The following is an 18,464-nucleotide window of genomic DNA, read 5'->3' as shown; positions in this document are numbered from 1 at the left end:
TGGGAGTCGATATAGCTCTAGTGGCCTTGAGTGAGTTACACAGCCAGAAGGTGCCAGGCTGGTGTTGCCAGAGATTCAGAGGTGCCCATACACTTGTCATCCCTGTGGATCATTTGCAGTGCCAGCAGAGTCCTAAAAAGGGATGGAGTGCCACACCAATAGGGGTGGGGGTACAGGGCTCCAAGGACAAAGATTTTCAACCATCTGATACATACATACATACATTTGTATGCATCAAAAGTGGGTTCTCCGGGCTGTGGCTTTGTCTAGCGGTACCGCAGTGGCTAAAGCAGAAGAAAACCAAATCAAAAAACGTGTGTGTCCTTTGGGAGGTTGTATAAGACACAATCTTTCACTAGGGACTGGGCACAGGGAAACCTGCAAGCAACAAGAATCACAGTGTGAGCACAACTGTCTCAACAATGCTGTGTGGCTTCAGGCCCAAACAAGGCCCCAAGGAAGGAGACTCATCTCCCCAAGTGTAGTTGCAAAGGGAGTAAGTAGGAGCTCCTAGGAGCCACAGAGAAGAGCTTTGTGAAGTGAAGGTGGATGACAGGCAGTAAACGGCCCAAATGCCACCTACATGAGGTTGTGACCATCTATCTGGCTGGGATGCCCAGGTCCGCAGTGCAGGAGCAGTTTTGTGGGGTCTGAGGTTTCTAAGGTTTGGCTGCCTTCTTTAAGAATACAAAAACAGCCGGGCGCGGTGGCTCAAGCCTGTAATCCCAGCACTTTGGGAGGCTGAGGCGGGTGGATCACGAGGTCAAGAGATCGAGACCATCCTGGTCAACATGGTGAAACCCCGTCTCTACTAAAAATACAAAAAATTAGCTGGGCATGGTGGTGCGTGCCTGTAATCCCAGCTACTCAGGAGGCTGAGGCAGGAGAATTGCCTGAACCCAGGAGGCGGAGGTTGCGGTGAGCAGTGCCGGCCTATTGCCCCCCCCGCGGGGAAAATGAGAGAAACCCCCCCTCCCAAAAAAAAAAAAAAAAAAAGAATACAAAAACAGAAATGCACAATTTGTGGGGCCGCTCCCAGGACCATAGCAAGTGAGGGGTCCTGGTGCTTAAACTTCATTACCTCCATGGTAAATCCACCAGAGGTCTGGTGAGACCTTGGTACTCAGAGAGAACTGCTGTCACTTTCCAGCAAAGCTCAAAGGTCCTAGGCCCACACCCCTTTTGAGCTCCAGTCATAGACATTAGAAAGTAAATCCTGCACAGCCAACCTGGACTACCAAAGATTAGATGGGAGGTAGATACCAATGATTTAGATGGGTCAGGAAGAGCAAGTCCTGGCTATAACGAATGAGGGTACATCCTGTCAAAAGTTTATTTCTGTATTTAATCACTGAATGGTCCCAGTATGGTTTTAAAGCAGATTTTATGAATCTCATTTGCCTAACAGGGATCTGAAGTATAGCTTGCCAAAAGCACACAGCTGGTGTGGAATGGCTATTAGAACCTGGGGCTTCTCTTCACTGAGTCCCCGCTCCTAATTAAGGGGATTCAGTGGTCTAGAGTTGAAGATCCTGTGAAGTGTTCTGATTCAAACCTTACCTGAGGAAAAGGCTTTTCCACTACTCCTGTCCTGGTTTCAAGCTCACTCCTGAAATTCCAGTTGGTTTCTCTAGCACCTAGTGTTGTTTACAAAAAGGCCACAGTGCTCTTAGCATTCAAACTGCAGATACAAACAGATTTATACTAAACAGACGCTGTGATTTAGTACAGAGCTAGCCATATTTTAACAAGAAACAGAAATGATGGTTATATATTCATTACTTACCTCAAAGCATGCTGCAAGAAAATTAAGTTACTTGTCGTGCTTTGAAATCTCTGGATGAAAGGTGCTTTGGAAGGACAAACCATTATCACCTGTCTCAGGACTGTCCCCTTGAATACCCAGCAGTGTTATTACAGACGACAAATTAACTGAAGGCTTTTCTTTTATTACATCTAAAGAGCTCTACATAAACAGGTAACATTCAATAGGTAAACAATTTTTTTTCCAATGCATGTAATAAATATTTTCACTTGGTACTTTTATACAAACTGACATTGTCTACTATACATTTTTAAAAGCCATTTTACTGGTTTGGCATGCGGTATGGAAATTCTAAGAGAGAAAGTTTTAAGGCAATGAATCACAGATTTAAGTTCATGGAATTTATGGTAACTTTATCTGTTATATACATTTTCCCCTTTGTTAAGCAATTAACAGCAGCACACTCTGGGACCACCAGCTATTTTCCCTCCCTCCTTCTGAAATCTAAGCTTTGTGTTTAATTAGAAAACAGAATTCAACATATACTGATAAAACAAAATTCTTACTAAAATAATTTCAAATGTGCTTTAAAATGTTCTGAAGATCTTGAAAGTCTTATGTATTTAAAATCGAAATTGTTTTAAAAACAATGCTCTTTCCATATTAGAGTTAGGATATATTTTCATTCCATTTCAGACACTTGACTCAAAGGAAAATCTGCCAATCAATCAGATTTTTCAGAGCTTATGTGAGTCTTTCCTAAGTCAGTAAAGATACAGAATTGTGACAATGTCTAAAAAATTAGTAAAGCAATTTTAATGCTCAAAATAAATTAACCAAGCATGGCATGGTTCTGGTTCGGATTTTTTTTAAAAAGATGTATCCAATAATGCCCACGAAGTAATTAAAAGCCACTTTAACCCTGCTAGTCAAACAGCTATTTTATCAAAGATGTGTGCATACAGATGTATATATATACATAATATATACACACAGAAAGTACTATACAAAAACAAACATATGCATACCTACTATGAACGGCCAAGGCAAGGGGGATGATGGCAACTTGACTAGATTCTGAGAACTGCTATTTGTCCACAGATAGCATGTAAATGTTGGCATGGGTTGGGGAGTGAGGGTGGGTTAAGAAAAAAAGAGACGAAGTGACTATGTGCTTTTCTTTAAAGTTAGGAGTTAAAGACATAGTGCATGACTCTACTAGTAATTAGTAGAGATCATGAAAGTGTGATTGATATTGACCATGAGACCAACAGAGTGACAACTATTACTTAACGCAACATTCTGGAAAGTCAACAACTGATGGAAACAAACTCCTCACAGGGTGGAATGAACTAAAATTAAGACAACTGATTGGTTACCTTCTCCTGTGGAGATATGACCAAAACCCATTGAACAGATGTTTATTTCTCCCTATTACCTGTTCTTCTCTTAGGTTGGTATAATGTGGGACACTGAGGGAAATTAACCCTCTCTACAACTGGGCTGAAGAAAGTACAGGGATATATTTTCAACTGGATCATTCAAACGGTTTGTAATTCAGCATCATACACAAAGTTATTGATCGGAATTTTGAGTCTACTAACGATGACAGATTAAAAAACAGGAAGAAAACTATTCACTTTACCTAAGGCAGCTGAATTAGTCAAAGTGTTTCCTAGTGCAATGAAAACCAGCAAAAACTCCCCACAATTTTAGCAATTTCTACCCCAATCCAAATTTAGACACAAATTATGGTACTATTAGAAATCAGCCTAAATTAATATGACATTTGCTCACTGTAACACCAGATTCATTAAAAAATGTTAACTGTTTCCTGGTTAACTGACAATCTGTTTTGTTTTTGTTTTTTTTTTTTTTAACTGCAAATTGTTTTATGACTATAACTCAGCCATTTGTGTGTGGAATACACATGCGTAGGGGAAGACTATGAAACTCACTTGTTACTCACACACACTTGTTTATAAATACATATATACACACACACATATACATATCAACACCAACTTTTTTTTTTTCAAAATTCAAGTCAACAATTTAGTGGCAGAGAGATGCTATAAAAACATTTTTAGATGCCACACAGTCATGTGAACCATTAATTTTATCATACAACTGAAGTATAGCCATCTTGAGTTCTACCTGGATTAAAGTTGATCATTTTGTTACCAATGCAAGGTTTAAAACTACAAGTCTATACACAGAAGTGGTCCTTCATCAGCTCTGAGAACATTAACAGTTGTGAGAAGAAAATCCAGTCTGGAAAACCAGCAATCGTTACGCCCCTTCTTTATCTTTTCTGTTAAACCTGCATTCTCAGTCAACTAAAAAATACTTTCCATACCTGAGAACATCAGACGTTCTCTGATGAGGATTTTGGAACATAAATAGAACCACTTTTCCTTCCCCTCAACCCATATTTCTCTCCTGAAAAACAGTTTTCAATATATTTACATATTCCATGATGAATAAGAGTAGATTAGACTGATCCATGAATTCTAAAAAACTGACTTTCCTATGTCATACTTGTTAAAAGGTGAAGAAAAAAATAAACAAGGTGGATAGGCTAATAAAATAGGCATACTCAGAACCAGAGAGTAAAAACGACTAAGGGTCAAACACATCTTGAATTTTGACTGTTTATCAAATAGTAGACTTCTACACATTGACAAGTGTGGTGCATTGTACTTTCCAAACAATTTATTTTTAGGATAACTGACGGTGTATCTTTCTTTCTGAGGTGATGTAACCTTACCTCTGTCAGCTGCACAAAACACCTGACAGGGCTTTCTAAGCTATTTTTACTTCCTACTTTGGTATGAAGATCTTACATGAAAACTTGTTACTCTGTAGCCAATAAAAGCAGGTATTCACAGACTTGGTTTAAATACACAATACTGGCAATCCAGATTTAGAATAAAGAACTAAAGTGTATTATTCATAGGTCGGCTACGCCTACTCCTTACCCAGACGGCTTTACTCCAATATCTCTAAAACATATTCTCAGGGGGTTTTAGAGATATTTAAAACAGAGCAAATAAGAGAGAGTATGTGATGGAGAACATGCAATTGGGATAGTTGATAAAGATGCTCACACGTGAGTTCAAGACCTTCAAAGCACTCTGAAAGAAGCAAGCAACTGATTATATTAACTGAATGCACACTCGGGAGGAGAGGGAACAGTGATGACAGAAAAATACATACAGACGTACACAATGAACACATACCCACGAGCCATGTCCTGAAAATACATAGGGAATGCAGTGGGACAGATGAGCTTTATAACTTAAGGCTGGATAAAATCTGCACACACACACACACAAACAGAATCCAAGTCTGTTGTTTTCAGAAAATGGAAATCAAACTACCCCCCCACCCCCTCCCCACAACAAAGAAAAGCCCACAATTTAAAACTTCATACATGCAATTCCTTTTCCGTTATTGCAAATAAAATAATGCCATTGAAGTAAAATAAAACCCAAACCATAGGACAAATGATGAAAAATCTTCAGAATCCAGAAAAAAATGAACTGAAGGTGGTTTGTGGTGAAGGTGGCTTATTTTTTCTTTTCTTTCCTTTTTTTTTTTTTAAACAAGTGTTTTATCACACAGGCAGTCTTAGATTTATATACAAAAGTAAAACTGAAAATATAGTTTTGTTCTCTGTACATTTCTTTTAATTTTTTCCCTAAAAAAAGGAAAAAAACACGCTTGTATACTTTTCTAAACAGAGTAAGGTAAAACAGAGCACAAAGTTCTCTTCTTTCTGCCAAGTTCATTTGATCTGGGGTGGGGAAGGGAGCAGCAGGGCCTGGGAATTAGTCCAATGAAATAATGTCTGGTATGATGCCAAAAATGGATGCTGTGTCCGTGCTGTTCCTGTTTGTGACAGTGTGGCTATGGCTCTCCCTTAGGCTGTTGGAGGAAACCAGGCTGCTGTTACTGCCACTACTGCTTCCATTGGTGGTTGGCAGAGAAGTACTGCCTCCTGCACTTAACTGATCAAGAAACATCTGTGAGGAGGTGTACGGAAAAAACCGAGAGGAGTGCAGGAGGTCTTGATCGTCTGAAACTGCTGCTGCTGCAGCGGCAAGCAAGGAGGTGTTGTAATGCTGGGGGGGACAAGAGACACAGAAATGTTAACGCTACTTCTAAATTCATACATTTTTCCTCGGCAGAACAAAGCCTGAAATCGAGTATCTAGTGTTTCTGAAATATTTAGTAAGACATTTTGCAAAATCAAATGGCCTTATAGGACTAGAGCATTCATCTTGAAAAGACATTTTGGTATCTGAAACTGGAAGAAAAACAAAATAAAAATTTTATGGTTTTTTGTTTTCATTGGTATCGCAAGCAATTATCAATTCTATTCCCAAGAAGCATAAGCTCAGAAGCAGCAGGAGGAGCAGACGGTCCACCCTCATGCTAGGAAGGAGCTACTTAGCCAAGAAATCTATCAGTCAATATGACTCACTGCCCTGTTTCTTTATAAAACGGTACTGGAAACCAACACTGTTCTTACTATATACTCAGGCACCACTGAAACTAGGAATTTTTATTTAAATTTTAAAGCCGTAACAATAATGGGTATGATTACTCTAAATTTTCCAAGGAAATTTATTCTTTCTCCTGGCTATGCATTATACTTTTAAATACAGTCATGCGTCGCTTAACGACAAGGATGTGTTTCGAGAAACGCGTCATTAGGCGATTTTGTGGTTGTGCAAGCATCACAGAGCGTGCTCACACGAACTTAGGTGCTACAGCCTACTACACACCTGAGCTCTGTGGTCTGGCCTATTGCTCCCAGGCTACAAACCTGTACAGCATGTTACTGTGCTGAATGCCGTAGGCAACTAACACAACGCCAAGTATGTGTGTATCTAAACACAGAAAAGGTAAGTAAAAATATGGTATAAGAGATAAAAAAATGATACACCTGTACAGGGCACTTACCATGAATGGAGCCTGTAGTACTGGAAGTTGCTCTGGGTGGGCCAGTGAGTGAGTGCTAAGTGAATGTGAAGGCCTAGGACATTATGTACACTACTGCAGCCTCCATAAACACGACACTGTGGCTACACTAAACATGTTAAAAATACTTTTCTTTCTTCAATAATAAATGTGTTAATAAATATTTTTCTTTCTTCAATAATAAAGTAAAATTAGTTAGCTAACAATTTTACTTTATAAACTTTTAAATTTTTTAAGACTTTGACTCTTGTAACAACAATTTAAAACACAAATACATTGTATAGCGTACAAAAACATTTCCTTCTTTATACCTTATTCTACTTTTTTTTCCCTATTTTTAATATTTCTAAGTATTTTTTTGCTTTTTTTGTTAAAACCGAAGACACACAGAACACATCAGCCTAGGCCTCCACAGGGGAGGTCAGGGTCATCGATGTCACTGTCTTCCACCTGCACGGCTTGTCCCACCACCCGGTCTTCAAGGGCAGTAACACGCGTGGAGCTGTCATGTGCTATGACAACAATCTTCTGGAATACGCACTGAAAGACCTGCCTAAGGCTCTTCTTAAGGAGGTGTCAGTCTTTTCAGAAATATGTCCATAGTGTTTTGCTTGGTTTTTTACATCACAGATTTGCTTGGAAGCAGATAATGCACCACAAACATTCCTCTCTATTAATGAAAACCTTTCAGTGTTGGGGCCCATGTTTTTAAATTTTTTAAGGAGCTTGTTGAGTTCTGCAAAAGCTTCTGCTAAGCCCTTCACTGTGAATTTTCCTGGAGTTTCTTTTTTGTCTCATGCAATTTCCTTTTCTCTTGCGCCTTCTTTAGCTATGTGTTCTGTTACAGTTCCAACAGCTTCTCATTAGTCAATTCCTTGGGAACCGCCTCTAGGAGCGTCTCAATGTCATCCTCAGCAACATCTAGGTTAAAGTTGTTTGCCATCTCAGCCACAGCCTTGTTGATTTTTGCAACCTCTTTATCCTTAGTAGATCCTTTGAAGTCATGAACAAACTTCTTCAGTGCCTTCTAGATGTCATTCATATACTCCTTGGTGACACCACTCCATGCCCAAGCAAGGACCTTTCCTGATGCAGTCACAGCTGTTGTAATCCTTCCAGAACTGCACTGGTGTCTTCTCAGTGTTTTTTTCAGTTGCAGCAGTAGTCTGGGCAAAGATCCTCCTCAGGATCTTTTAATAGGACTTAAAAGCTGCTATAATGCCTTGATTCATTAGTTGGATCAAAGAGGTGGTATCTGAAAGGAGACACAACAGTTTGATACTGGGATGATCACCAACCAAATGGGGATGTGTGGAAGCATTATCAACAATAAGCATCATCTTGAAAACTATGTTACTCTCCAAACAGTGCTTCTCCAAGACCACATCCTGGAAGAAGAGCTGGGTCATCCATGACTTCTGATCGCTCCTGTAGTACTCGGGCAGTATGTGCTTACTGGTACGCTCGAAGGCTCTGGGGTTCTCACTGTGCCAGATCACAAAGGGTTTCAATTTGTAGACTGCAACACTGCCCCAAGTGAGACTGTTATCTAGTCCTTAAAAGCCTTGAAACCTAGCATTGACTTGGCTTCGTTATAGATGAAAGTCCTTTTAGGCATTTATTTCCAGAATAGGGAGGTTTCATCCAGATTGAAGATTTGTCTGGCAAGTAATTTTCCTCCATAATCAGCTTATCTAGAGTTTCTAAAAATTCTTCAGCTGCCTTCACATCTGCACTTGCAGACTCTCCACTCACTTTGATATTACATAATGAATAATGATTCTTCAATCGTTTAAATCATCCAGAGCTAGCAGTAAATTTAACATCGTAGCTGGGTCCAGCCTTTTCTTTCAAAATTGTAAACAAACATTTTGCTTTGGCCATGATCACTATGGTGCTGAGAGGGACATGTTTCTGTGTCTGGTCTTCAATCCAGGTCACTACAAGTTTCTCCATACAGGCCCTTCTTGAATTTTTGTTAGACTTGTTGCCTTCAATGAAGCAGATCCTTTAACAGCTTCTGTTACTTTGTTCTTGTTCATTAAGATTGTAGCTGTGTTGGAATGGGACTGCCTGATTGGTGAGCAATAATCATCACTGATTTTCTACTTTCAGAATCCTTAATCATTTTTAATTTTGTTTCCATGTCAATCACTTGATGTGGCCTCTTACTGGGAACATTAGCTGTGGATTTTGTATGCTTAGGGGTCATGACGAACAAAACAAGACAAGATTAAATCAAGAACAAGAGAAAAATGATGCGACCAAGAGATGTGGCAAACATGGGGATGTATGAGGCTGTCCTGGCATAACATGGCATACTGTTTTACAGCTAACTTAAAGTAAGTAGAAGTACACTCTAAAATAACAACAAAAAATATAGTAATTGCATAAACCAGTAACACAGTTGTTGATTATCGTTATATTGTACCTAATTCCATGTGCCATCTCTTTACATGACTGGCAGCAAAGTAGGTTTGTTCACGCCAGCATCACCAAGAACATGTGAGTAAGGCCTTGTGCTGTGATGTTACCGTGGCTATAATTAATTGATGGGGGAATTTTTCAGCTCCATTGTAACCTTATGGAATGCATGCATGGGCTGTCATCGACCCAAAAATGTCATTATGCGGCGCATGACTGTATTTTTAATGTACAATTAAAGTAAGTTTTTCATAACATACCTGATTGTCTCCTGATAAGAAAGGGAAAAAATCTAACCCTGTGGAAGAAAAAAATATTTTATTTAAAAAAAATAAACAAAGGAAAAAATTCTTCCAAATGCCCCAATACTTCAAAAACAAATACAAGTCTTAAATGCTATGTCACTCAGAATTTTATTTAAACATAAAGAGTTGAGCTAAACATTTTATGTCTCTCCCACTTCTACGTTACTAAAGCTGAAAACTAAGCTTTGGCAATGATTTGTCTTCTCTGTGACTCCATTTCGGGTGCTGGGGCCACTACTGCTCTGTCAGATCTAACACTGATCCTTAAACTGGCATACTACTTTTAACAAATGCTCTCATTGACTCCTCTTAAGGAAACTTTCAATATATTCTAAATTACTCCTCACAAGCACTTCATGAAATATGTAATTATTTTTGCTCTCATTTTGCAGGCAAGGAAGTTGAGAGTTAGGTTAAGTAAGTTGTAGCACAGATTTTTCTCTTTCTTAAATTTGCTCATTTGCTATCAGGTCCAACTGACAGACTCTGCAGAGGCATTTGTGTGCCTGAAAACTGGCTATTACATAACAAGCAACAGCCCTGATGCCGGGCTGCTTGGGATTCACTGCAAGCAGGCCCCTTCCTATTCACATTCTTGTCTAGATCACCCAATGTGTAATGCGATGAAGAGCAAGTAAACAAGCATGTATTAATGCTTCACTATGATATCTAAACTTGGGGAAAAGTAAAACAAGCAGAGGTAAATATATTACAACACCACAGATAATCTGGGCATCTACCTACTGTATACATTATAACAGATTACAACATGAGGGCCTACAAAATGCATAGCACCATGGCTCTTGATAGTGACAGTGTGTTTCATACATGTAGAAAAAAGGTATAGAAAGGTATCTAACCAACTGTTAAGAGTAGCTATAACTGGCCAGGCACGGTGCGCGATGGCTTGCACCTATAATCCCAGCACTTTGGGAGATGGAGGTGGGTGAATTACCTGAGGTCAGGAGTTCGAGAACAGCCTGGCCAACAACATGGAGAAATCCCATCTCTACTAAAAATACATAATTAGCTGGGCATGATGGCGCATGCCTGTAATCCCAACTACTTGGGAGGCTGAGGCAGGAGAATCACTTGAACCCGGGAGGCGAAGGTTGCAGTGAGCTGAGATTGTACCATTGCACTCTAGCCTGGGCAACAAGAGTGAAACTCCTTCTCCACAAAAAAAAAAAAAAAAAAAAAAAAAAATAGTAGTCGCAACTTCTGGGGAGTGGGGCTGGGGGACAGGCAGAGAGAAACTTTCACTTTATGTTTCTGTGTTGAATTTTCTAGTGAGCATATATGGCTTTTTTAATACAAAAAAGTTCTTAGATTATATGACTAATATACAAATTATGATGCTACAAAGATATACGAGAATAATTCTTTTTATAATATCAATATTACGAACTCAAAATATACAAATGAGTATGACATTCCAACCTGCTTTTAAAAAGGGTCAGATAAATATATACACCTAGTATGTATCCACAAATTTAAAAAAAATATTTTTTAGAGATAAAATTCATTAGCATAAAAACTAAAACTTTCAAATGTCTCAATTCAGCATTGTCAAAAACATAATACAACATAGTTACCCACAATGCCTGTTGTATTACAACTAAAATCAGAGAACAATAAACAATATTCCTAGCGCTGGGCGCAGTGGCTCACCCTTGTAATCCCAGCACTTTGGGATGCCGAAGCAAATGGATTACCTAGGGTTGGGAGTTCAAGATCAGCCTGGCCAACATAGTAAAACCCCCGTCTCTACTAAAATACAAAAAATTAGCCAGGTGTGGTGGTAGGTGCCCGTAATCCCAGCCACTTGGGAGGCTGAGGCAGGAGAATTGCTTGAACACAGGAGGCAGAGGCTGCAGTGAGCTGAGATCGCACCACCACATTCCAGCACTCCAGCCCTGGCGGCAGAGTGAGACTCCGTCTCCAAAAAAAAAAAAAAAAGTTCATAAATACCAAATTCAAAGCCACATGCTAGCAGTCATTCAAAACTAACTTGCAGAGTACTTAGGAACTCACAAAATCTAAAGATTATTGCACTAGTTTTACCACTGGGAGTAAAATACTGGCTATTGATGACCGTACAATCGAGGAACTGGGTCACTATTTATAACCACAGTATATTCTCTCTCTCAGTTCCCTGGGTCCAAGGCCCTGTTGGCTCAATCTTCCAGTACTTCCTTAGATTCACCTAGGAGAGAACTATATAGATTAAAGGCATTCATAATGCTATGTGACAATCCAGAAGAACCAGTGACTCACCTTGTAAGTCATAAGGCATGGGTGTCATGTGGAAAGGATGCCTATAGTCTTGGATGAGGGAGGTATTAATGTAGCTTGTGTCTACAGCAGGAAGGCTTGGGGTGCGGGATACTGGAGATGCTTGATGTGGAAGACTTAAAATGCTAGAAGAAGGAAAGATTTGCATAGTTTTCATCAGTCAGTTAAACTTTTAAGTTCAACAAAAAAAGGGGTTTGCATCTCCCAATGAACCCTAGGTTTTGTGCTCGAAATAAGAACAAAGGCCGGGCGCGGTGGCTCACGCCTGTAATCCCAGCACTTTGGGAGGCCGAGGCGGGCAGATCATGAGGTCAAGAGATCGAGACCATCCTGGCCAACATGGTGAAACCCCATCTCTACTAAAAATACAAAAATTAGCTGGGCGTGGTGGCATGCGCCTGTGGTCCCAGCTACTCGGGAGGCTGAGGCGGAAGAACTGCTTGAACCCAGGAGGTGGAGGTTGCAGTGAGCCAAGATTGCTCCACTGGACTCCAGCCTGGTGACAGAGCAAGACCCTGTCTCATAAAAAAAAATAAATAAATAAAATAAAAAAATAAGCAAAGCAATGTATAATTTAGATTATACACCATTATGTGAAAATAATTTGTATACGTTAATAGCATTTAACAGAGGCCGTAGGAAGAAATAGACAGATGCAATGCTATCCAACATTCACAAACCCCACACTGCCTTTGGAGTATCACCATCACCTATGCTTTCAGAATGCAAGGGAAAGGTACGGGTGAGCCACTTTAACAGAGTATGAGTGAAAGATACCTATAGCAAATGAAATTTGGAAACTCTTTTAGAACAACACTGGAGTACTGGCTAATACATATACGTATGCCCTAGCAAAGAAAATACATATAATAAGACAGAGGGAATGAAGCAATCTGAGTGGTTAGGAGTTACCAGCTGGCCCCTCAGATTCTAAGTTTTAGGAGAACAAAAACTAGATATTGTTTAGTATAACCAATGCCCAGTACAGTTATCAGCACATTTGCATAAAAGCCTTGCTGAATCTAAATGAATGTAGTGAAACAAGAAGAAATACTCCAAAGTGAATAGGTGGTGGAGAGTTTTTAAAGGGAGAGTAGTATAACTGGAAAAAAAAAAAAGAAAACAAGAATTAGGACTCTAAAAAAACAGTGAAAAGCTTAAATAGCTAAGTGGCTTTTTAAAAAAAAATATTTTACTAAATTAAGGAAAAAGCAAAAAAGACAAGAAAGAAAACAACAAAAACTAATTTTGGGGCCAGGCACAGTGGCTCATTCCTATAATTCCCATACTTTGGGAGGCTGAGGCAGAAGGATAGTTTGAGCCCAGAAGACCAGCCTGGGCAACATAGGGAGACCCTGTCTCTAAGAAAAATTTGAAAGCTTAGGCAGACCTCGTGGCATATATCGCTAGTCCCGGATATTTGGGAGACAGGTGAGAGGATTGCTTGAGCCCAGGTGGTCAAGGCTGCAGGAACCGTGACTGCACCACCGTGCTCGAGCCTGGGTGACAGAGCAAGAGCCTGTCTCAAAACAAAATAAAAACAAAACTAATTTTGAAAACAAAAAGAATTACAGCAGCCCTCTTGGAAGGAGGCATTAAGGTTAGATCTTACCCTGACAACACAAGGGGCTGAAGCTATATATGTATTATAGAAAATAAAGAGAAAGGGGGCAATAAAGAGGCTGTCTTTTGCTTTTAAAGCTTCATGTAAAGTACTTGGGGCATGGGGATGCAATTTCAGTGTATAGAATATTTCAAAAGATGCCAAGGTTGGATTTCCAGGAATAGAGTTCCAGTCACTACCATCTACCACATTTTAATGAATGGAATATTAAGCATAAAACATACTCTGGTCTGGCTCATAAAAATGTTTCATCTAGTGGAAACTTTGTTAAACCTCTTATATCTAGGAAAAATAGCATTTACCATGAGCTGAGTCCTCTCACAACGTCTAAGGGATTATGAGACAGAAGAATGCAATGCTAGACTTTGAAAACATAAACAGCATAGAAAATTTCTGCATGAACATTAAGCACTCTGTGGCTAAAGACAACAAAATGTTTTACATTTAGTGTTTGCCTCTAATTCCTGACTGCATGCTTTTCTTTCAATTTGTGATAATGTTTTGAAATGCATTTCAATCTTTACACTACACAATAACAAACACAATATGCTGGACTTAGGTTTCTAGTTACCGACTAGTCATTATTATAAAATGTCTACTAGTGTTGACTATGGTGTTATTCTCCTTCTAAGGATGTAAACTTTCAAGTTTTTATCTGCAAATAGAGAAATGTCTGGCATTTGCAAATACTGTATTTGGGTTTAATTAGTCATTGGGAAATTCGGGAAGTAGTTAATGCATCTAATGTAATTTCCCAAACATAATAAACATCATTTATTTTCTCCAAATATTTTTTGGGAAAGAGCAAAGTAAATATCCAAAGAAGAAATATTAGATTCCTAAACACTCAAAAGTTTTCTTTAAAGAAAAAATATAGCAATACTATTGTGTAGCTTACATAAATACATATGACTACTATTAATCGTCTAAGAAACAGAACTAACATATATAATGATGGCATTTTACCCACAAGTATTTATACATCCAGAGGTTTATAAAATATCTTTTAACATTGCAATTATGGCGCTTAAAAAAAAAAAATCACATGACAGTGTGTATGTGGCCGTACTACGGTTTGATATTTATAAAATATCTTGGAATCGAAATTCTATAGATACTTGTTCTAACTTTAGGTAATCTGACTTTTCCTTTTATCCTATTCAGACATAAAAGACGTTGGTGTAATAACAAGGTCAGGCTTGCTGGGTTACAGCCATCAAGGTAGGCTTTCACCAGAGGTCACGTTCATAAGAGTAGGATTTATGTTTAAATTATTAACTTTGTTTGGAATGATGATACTGTTTTTAATGTTTTTGTTTCTGTCTGTATGTCAAGACAGGCTGCTCTAGAATGAAAATACCAATGTGTGAAATATGTTTGATTGAAATCTTTTTTTTGAGACAGGGTCTCACTCTGTCACCCAGGTTGGAGTGCAGTGGCACGATTTCGGCTCACTGCAACCTCCACCTCCCAGGCTCAGGTGATCCTCCCATCTCAGCCTCCCAGTAGCTGGACAACAGGCACACACCACCACACCCAGCTAATTTTTTTGGTAGAGACAAGGTTTTATCATGTTGCCCAGGCTAGTCTTGAAGTGATTGAAATCTTTTAATATCATCATACAATACCAAATCTGAAAATGATTTGACTCCAGGCACAGAAGTGCCTGCTCTTGATCTGGTGTTGTATCAATGCCATCTATGGACTTTCCTTCTCTCTCCTACATTCTTTCTTTAGTCCCTACTGCTTGCTGGAAGTGTTTTTGAATAGCTTCTATTCAGTTACAACAGGCCATGTGATTCTCCTGCTTTATACCTAAAAAGGGACACATCTATTTCTAGATTTACAATTAGTGTGCTACAATTGTGCTTTAGTACAATTAGAAATCTTTTTGCTGAAAATCCCTGATGTGTCTACAAGACTAACAGCTTAAGAGTACAGTTGTATTTGCTACTTGCTTTACCATCCCCTAGAAAGTGCTAAGCTCTTTAAGGTTAAGACTGTACTTACTCATTTTATTATCATCCATGCTTAGCAGAGGGTGTTTTATACAAAGCAGAGAACAGTGTGTCATGAACTGACGCATAACCTAGGCACACTGTACTGATGTAAGATAAACGAAAAATATGGGAGAAAAGTCTGTAAAGCAGGAAATATTGTGTACTACAACAGAAGTCATCTTTGACCTCTTTCACTGCCAGCCTCATTCATATTCTGAGGCACATTTAAATCACTGGTCTTCCTCTGCTTTCTACTTGCCAACACTCAACTTGGGGTGAATTTTACCAAATACATTCCAGTTTGAACAAATGTTCTAAATCCTGTGAGCAGAAGCAGGATCACCCAGGAACTTACTAGAAACACAAATTTTCTTTCTTTCTTTCTTTCTTTTTTTTGAGACAGAGTCTTGCTCTGTTGCCCAGGCTGGAGTACAATGGTGTAATCTCGGCTCGCTGCAACCTCTGCCTCCTGGGTTCAAGTGATTTTCCTGCCTCACTCTCCAGAGTAGCTGGGATTACAGATGCATGCCACCACACTCAGCTAATATTTGTATTTTAGTAGAGATGAGATTTCACCATGTTGCTCAGGCTGGTCTCAAACTCCTGAGCTCAGACAATCTACCTGCCTCAGCCTCCCAAAGTCCCTAGAATTGCAGGTGTGAGACCCCGTGCCTGGTCAAGAAATACAAATTTTCTTAGTCCCTACTCCTGACTCAGACGTGGGGGAGCCAGGTGTGTATTTTAATAAGCTCTTGGGCAGGTGCGGTGGCTCATGCCTGTAATCCCAGCGCTTTGGGAGGCCAAGGCGGGTGGATCACGAGGTGAAGGGATGGAGACCATCCTGGCCAACATGGTGAAACCCTGTCTCTACTAAAAATACAAAAGTTAGCCGGGCGTTTGGCAGGCACCTGTAGTCCCAGCTACTTGGGAGGCTGAGGCGGAAGAATCACTTGAACCCAGGAGGTGGTGGAGGTTGCAGTGAGCCAAGACTGTGCCACTGTGCTCCAGCCTGGCAATAAAGCAAGACTGTGTCTCCAAAAAAAAAAAAAAAAAGCTCTCAGGTAATTCTGATGTACATACAACACAATTTGAGAACCACTGTACCAGAATCATCTTTTGATATGATGAATACTATATCCAAGTACCCTTTCAGTGCATTACCCCAATCCCTCCATTACAAACCTGGGAAAAATTCAAACTATTCTTTGATTGTTAAGTTTTAAAATCAAGAATCCTTTTATTTGGCAAGTCTTTAATTCCTATTTGCCAAGTTAATTCTCACTATGACTTTTTCTCAAAGGTGTCAGCACCTACCCTTTATTATTTAGTGGTGATGTGGGAGACAGGGAAGGACAGGTCCTCTTGGCAGATGGCTCTTCTTCCTCTTCATCGGATGAACTGTCTATGGTTAGGTCAATCACTTCTACTTTCTTGTTTTTATTTGAGGACTGGTGGTGAGAAGCTACCTGATGCTCCAATGTGGAGCTCAAGCATCCTGTATGGGGATGATTAAAATACAAGGCAAGGAAGAGCTATGACATCTCTCTTTTCTCAGTGTCCCTTATAGTTTATCTGTTACAGTTTAGATTCACAATATTGTTGGAACCAGAGAGCAGAAAACCAGCAGTGGCTCTGTTCTACTAAGTTTAAAACTATTATTTAATCATGGTGAATTATTTTTCAAAATAATAAATTACAGAATTAGAGCAAACAATCAAAATGCGTCTTACGCCTACTTCAGAGGAAAAGCAATTTGAGAGCACAGACTGTATATTATTATCTGTACAATATTTGACATATTTAAGAAATATGATGATAGCATTTTTAAAAACTCATCGTCTCTTTCCAGCAAAAACATACTAAAAGCCAGGGGGAAAAAAAATGAAAAAAGAACATTTACTACTCTGTTCCAAATCTGTTAAAAATGTTAAAATGGTAAATTTTCAAAAGTATGACTTTACAAATGACAAATTACATTACTTTAAAATCTTAGAAAAATCTTTAAAGCTGGCAAAAAAGTGAAGTTAAAAGGAGTTCTATTACTTCTGAACATTTAATCAGTAAGTTAATAGGAATTATTAAGCTCTCCACAAACTGTTCAGTGTTTTTAAAAAAATATACGGATTTTAATATTGAAAACCAGACTTAGCAGCAGTAGGGAGACGGCCCCCTCCTTGTGAAGAACCACTCACCATCCACTCCATTGTATGAGGCAGAAACCTCCTGCACTTCCTTCTTCGATCTCATTGGTGCCCAGGAGCCATCCTCCTTAAACTGTATTTCATCACAGTCTGTACAGTACTTTAGGATTTCCATAAACAAGCTGTAAAGAAAACAATTCATCCTTAGAATATCATATTTTAAATGAAAATAAATTAAACATTGAACAACTAAAGTTATATTTATTCTTAAAATCCAGTGGTAAACAGAAATATAGCTAATTTATGTCACATTTATGTAAGAAAATGTCATGTGACCATGAAAAATGACACTTTCAAAGATTTTTAATCATATGGGAAAATGCTCACAAAAAGTTAGAAAAGGTCAACAAAAGCAAGCTTCATTTCAAAAATAAAATTCTGTGTGAGCAGTATATAGATAGTAGTTATCTCTGGGTGGTACCTTCATGGGTATTTATTTTTCTTCTTTAGATTTTTTTGCATATTCTAAATTGCCTACAATAATCAGCATGTCTTATTTGCTAAACTGAAGCAATACATGTACAAATATGTAATCAAGGGTTAAACCTCTTTGATAAAATATCGTGACATTTAAAAACATGTATAAAGAATGCATAATTAGCCGGGCGCGGTGGCTCAAGCCTGTAATCCCAGCACTTTGGGAGGCTGAGGCGAGTGGATCACGGGGTCAAGAGATTGAGACCATCCTGGTCAACAACGTGAAACCTCGTCTCTACTAAAAATACAAAAATTAGCTGGGCATGATGGTGCATGCCTGTAGTCCCAGCTACTCGGGAGGCTGAGGCTGGAGAATTGCTTGAACCCAGGAGGCGGAGGTTGCGGTGAGCCGAGATCGTGCCATTGCACTCCAGCCTGGGGAAC

The 18,464-nt window shown here is 39.1% G+C and overlaps 1 protein-coding gene across 1 annotated transcript in view; it reads right to left on the bottom strand.

Annotated features, from left to right (window-relative positions):
- Positions 1–1,928: 1,928 nt before the first annotated feature.
- The window catches only part of PIAS1 (protein inhibitor of activated STAT 1), a 137,941-nt gene continuing 121,405 nt past the window's right edge, over positions 1,929–18,464 (bottom strand). The window contains exons 10-14 of the mRNA XM_032244616.1: positions 17,595–17,725; positions 16,717–16,897; positions 11,761–11,903; positions 9,439–9,476; positions 1,929–5,892 (exon numbers count right to left, since the gene is read on the bottom strand). Of these exons, the coding sequence (XP_032100507.1) occupies positions 5,599–5,892; positions 9,439–9,476; positions 11,761–11,903; positions 16,717–16,897; positions 17,595–17,725 (787 nt within the window). The 3' untranslated portion in view covers positions 1,929–5,598. The remainder of the gene's footprint in view (positions 5,893–9,438; positions 9,477–11,760; positions 11,904–16,716; positions 16,898–17,594; positions 17,726–18,464) is intronic.

The sequence above is a fragment of the Sapajus apella genome, unplaced genomic scaffold, assembly GCF_009761245.1.
Source record: "Sapajus apella isolate SASKATOON/1434 unplaced genomic scaffold, GSC_monkey_1.0 scaffold55, whole genome shotgun sequence".
Classification (NCBI taxonomy): domain Eukaryota; kingdom Metazoa; phylum Chordata; class Mammalia; order Primates; family Cebidae; genus Sapajus; species Sapajus apella.
Note: the sequence above shows the minus strand (reverse complement) of the source record. Positions and strands in the feature narration are given on the sequence as shown.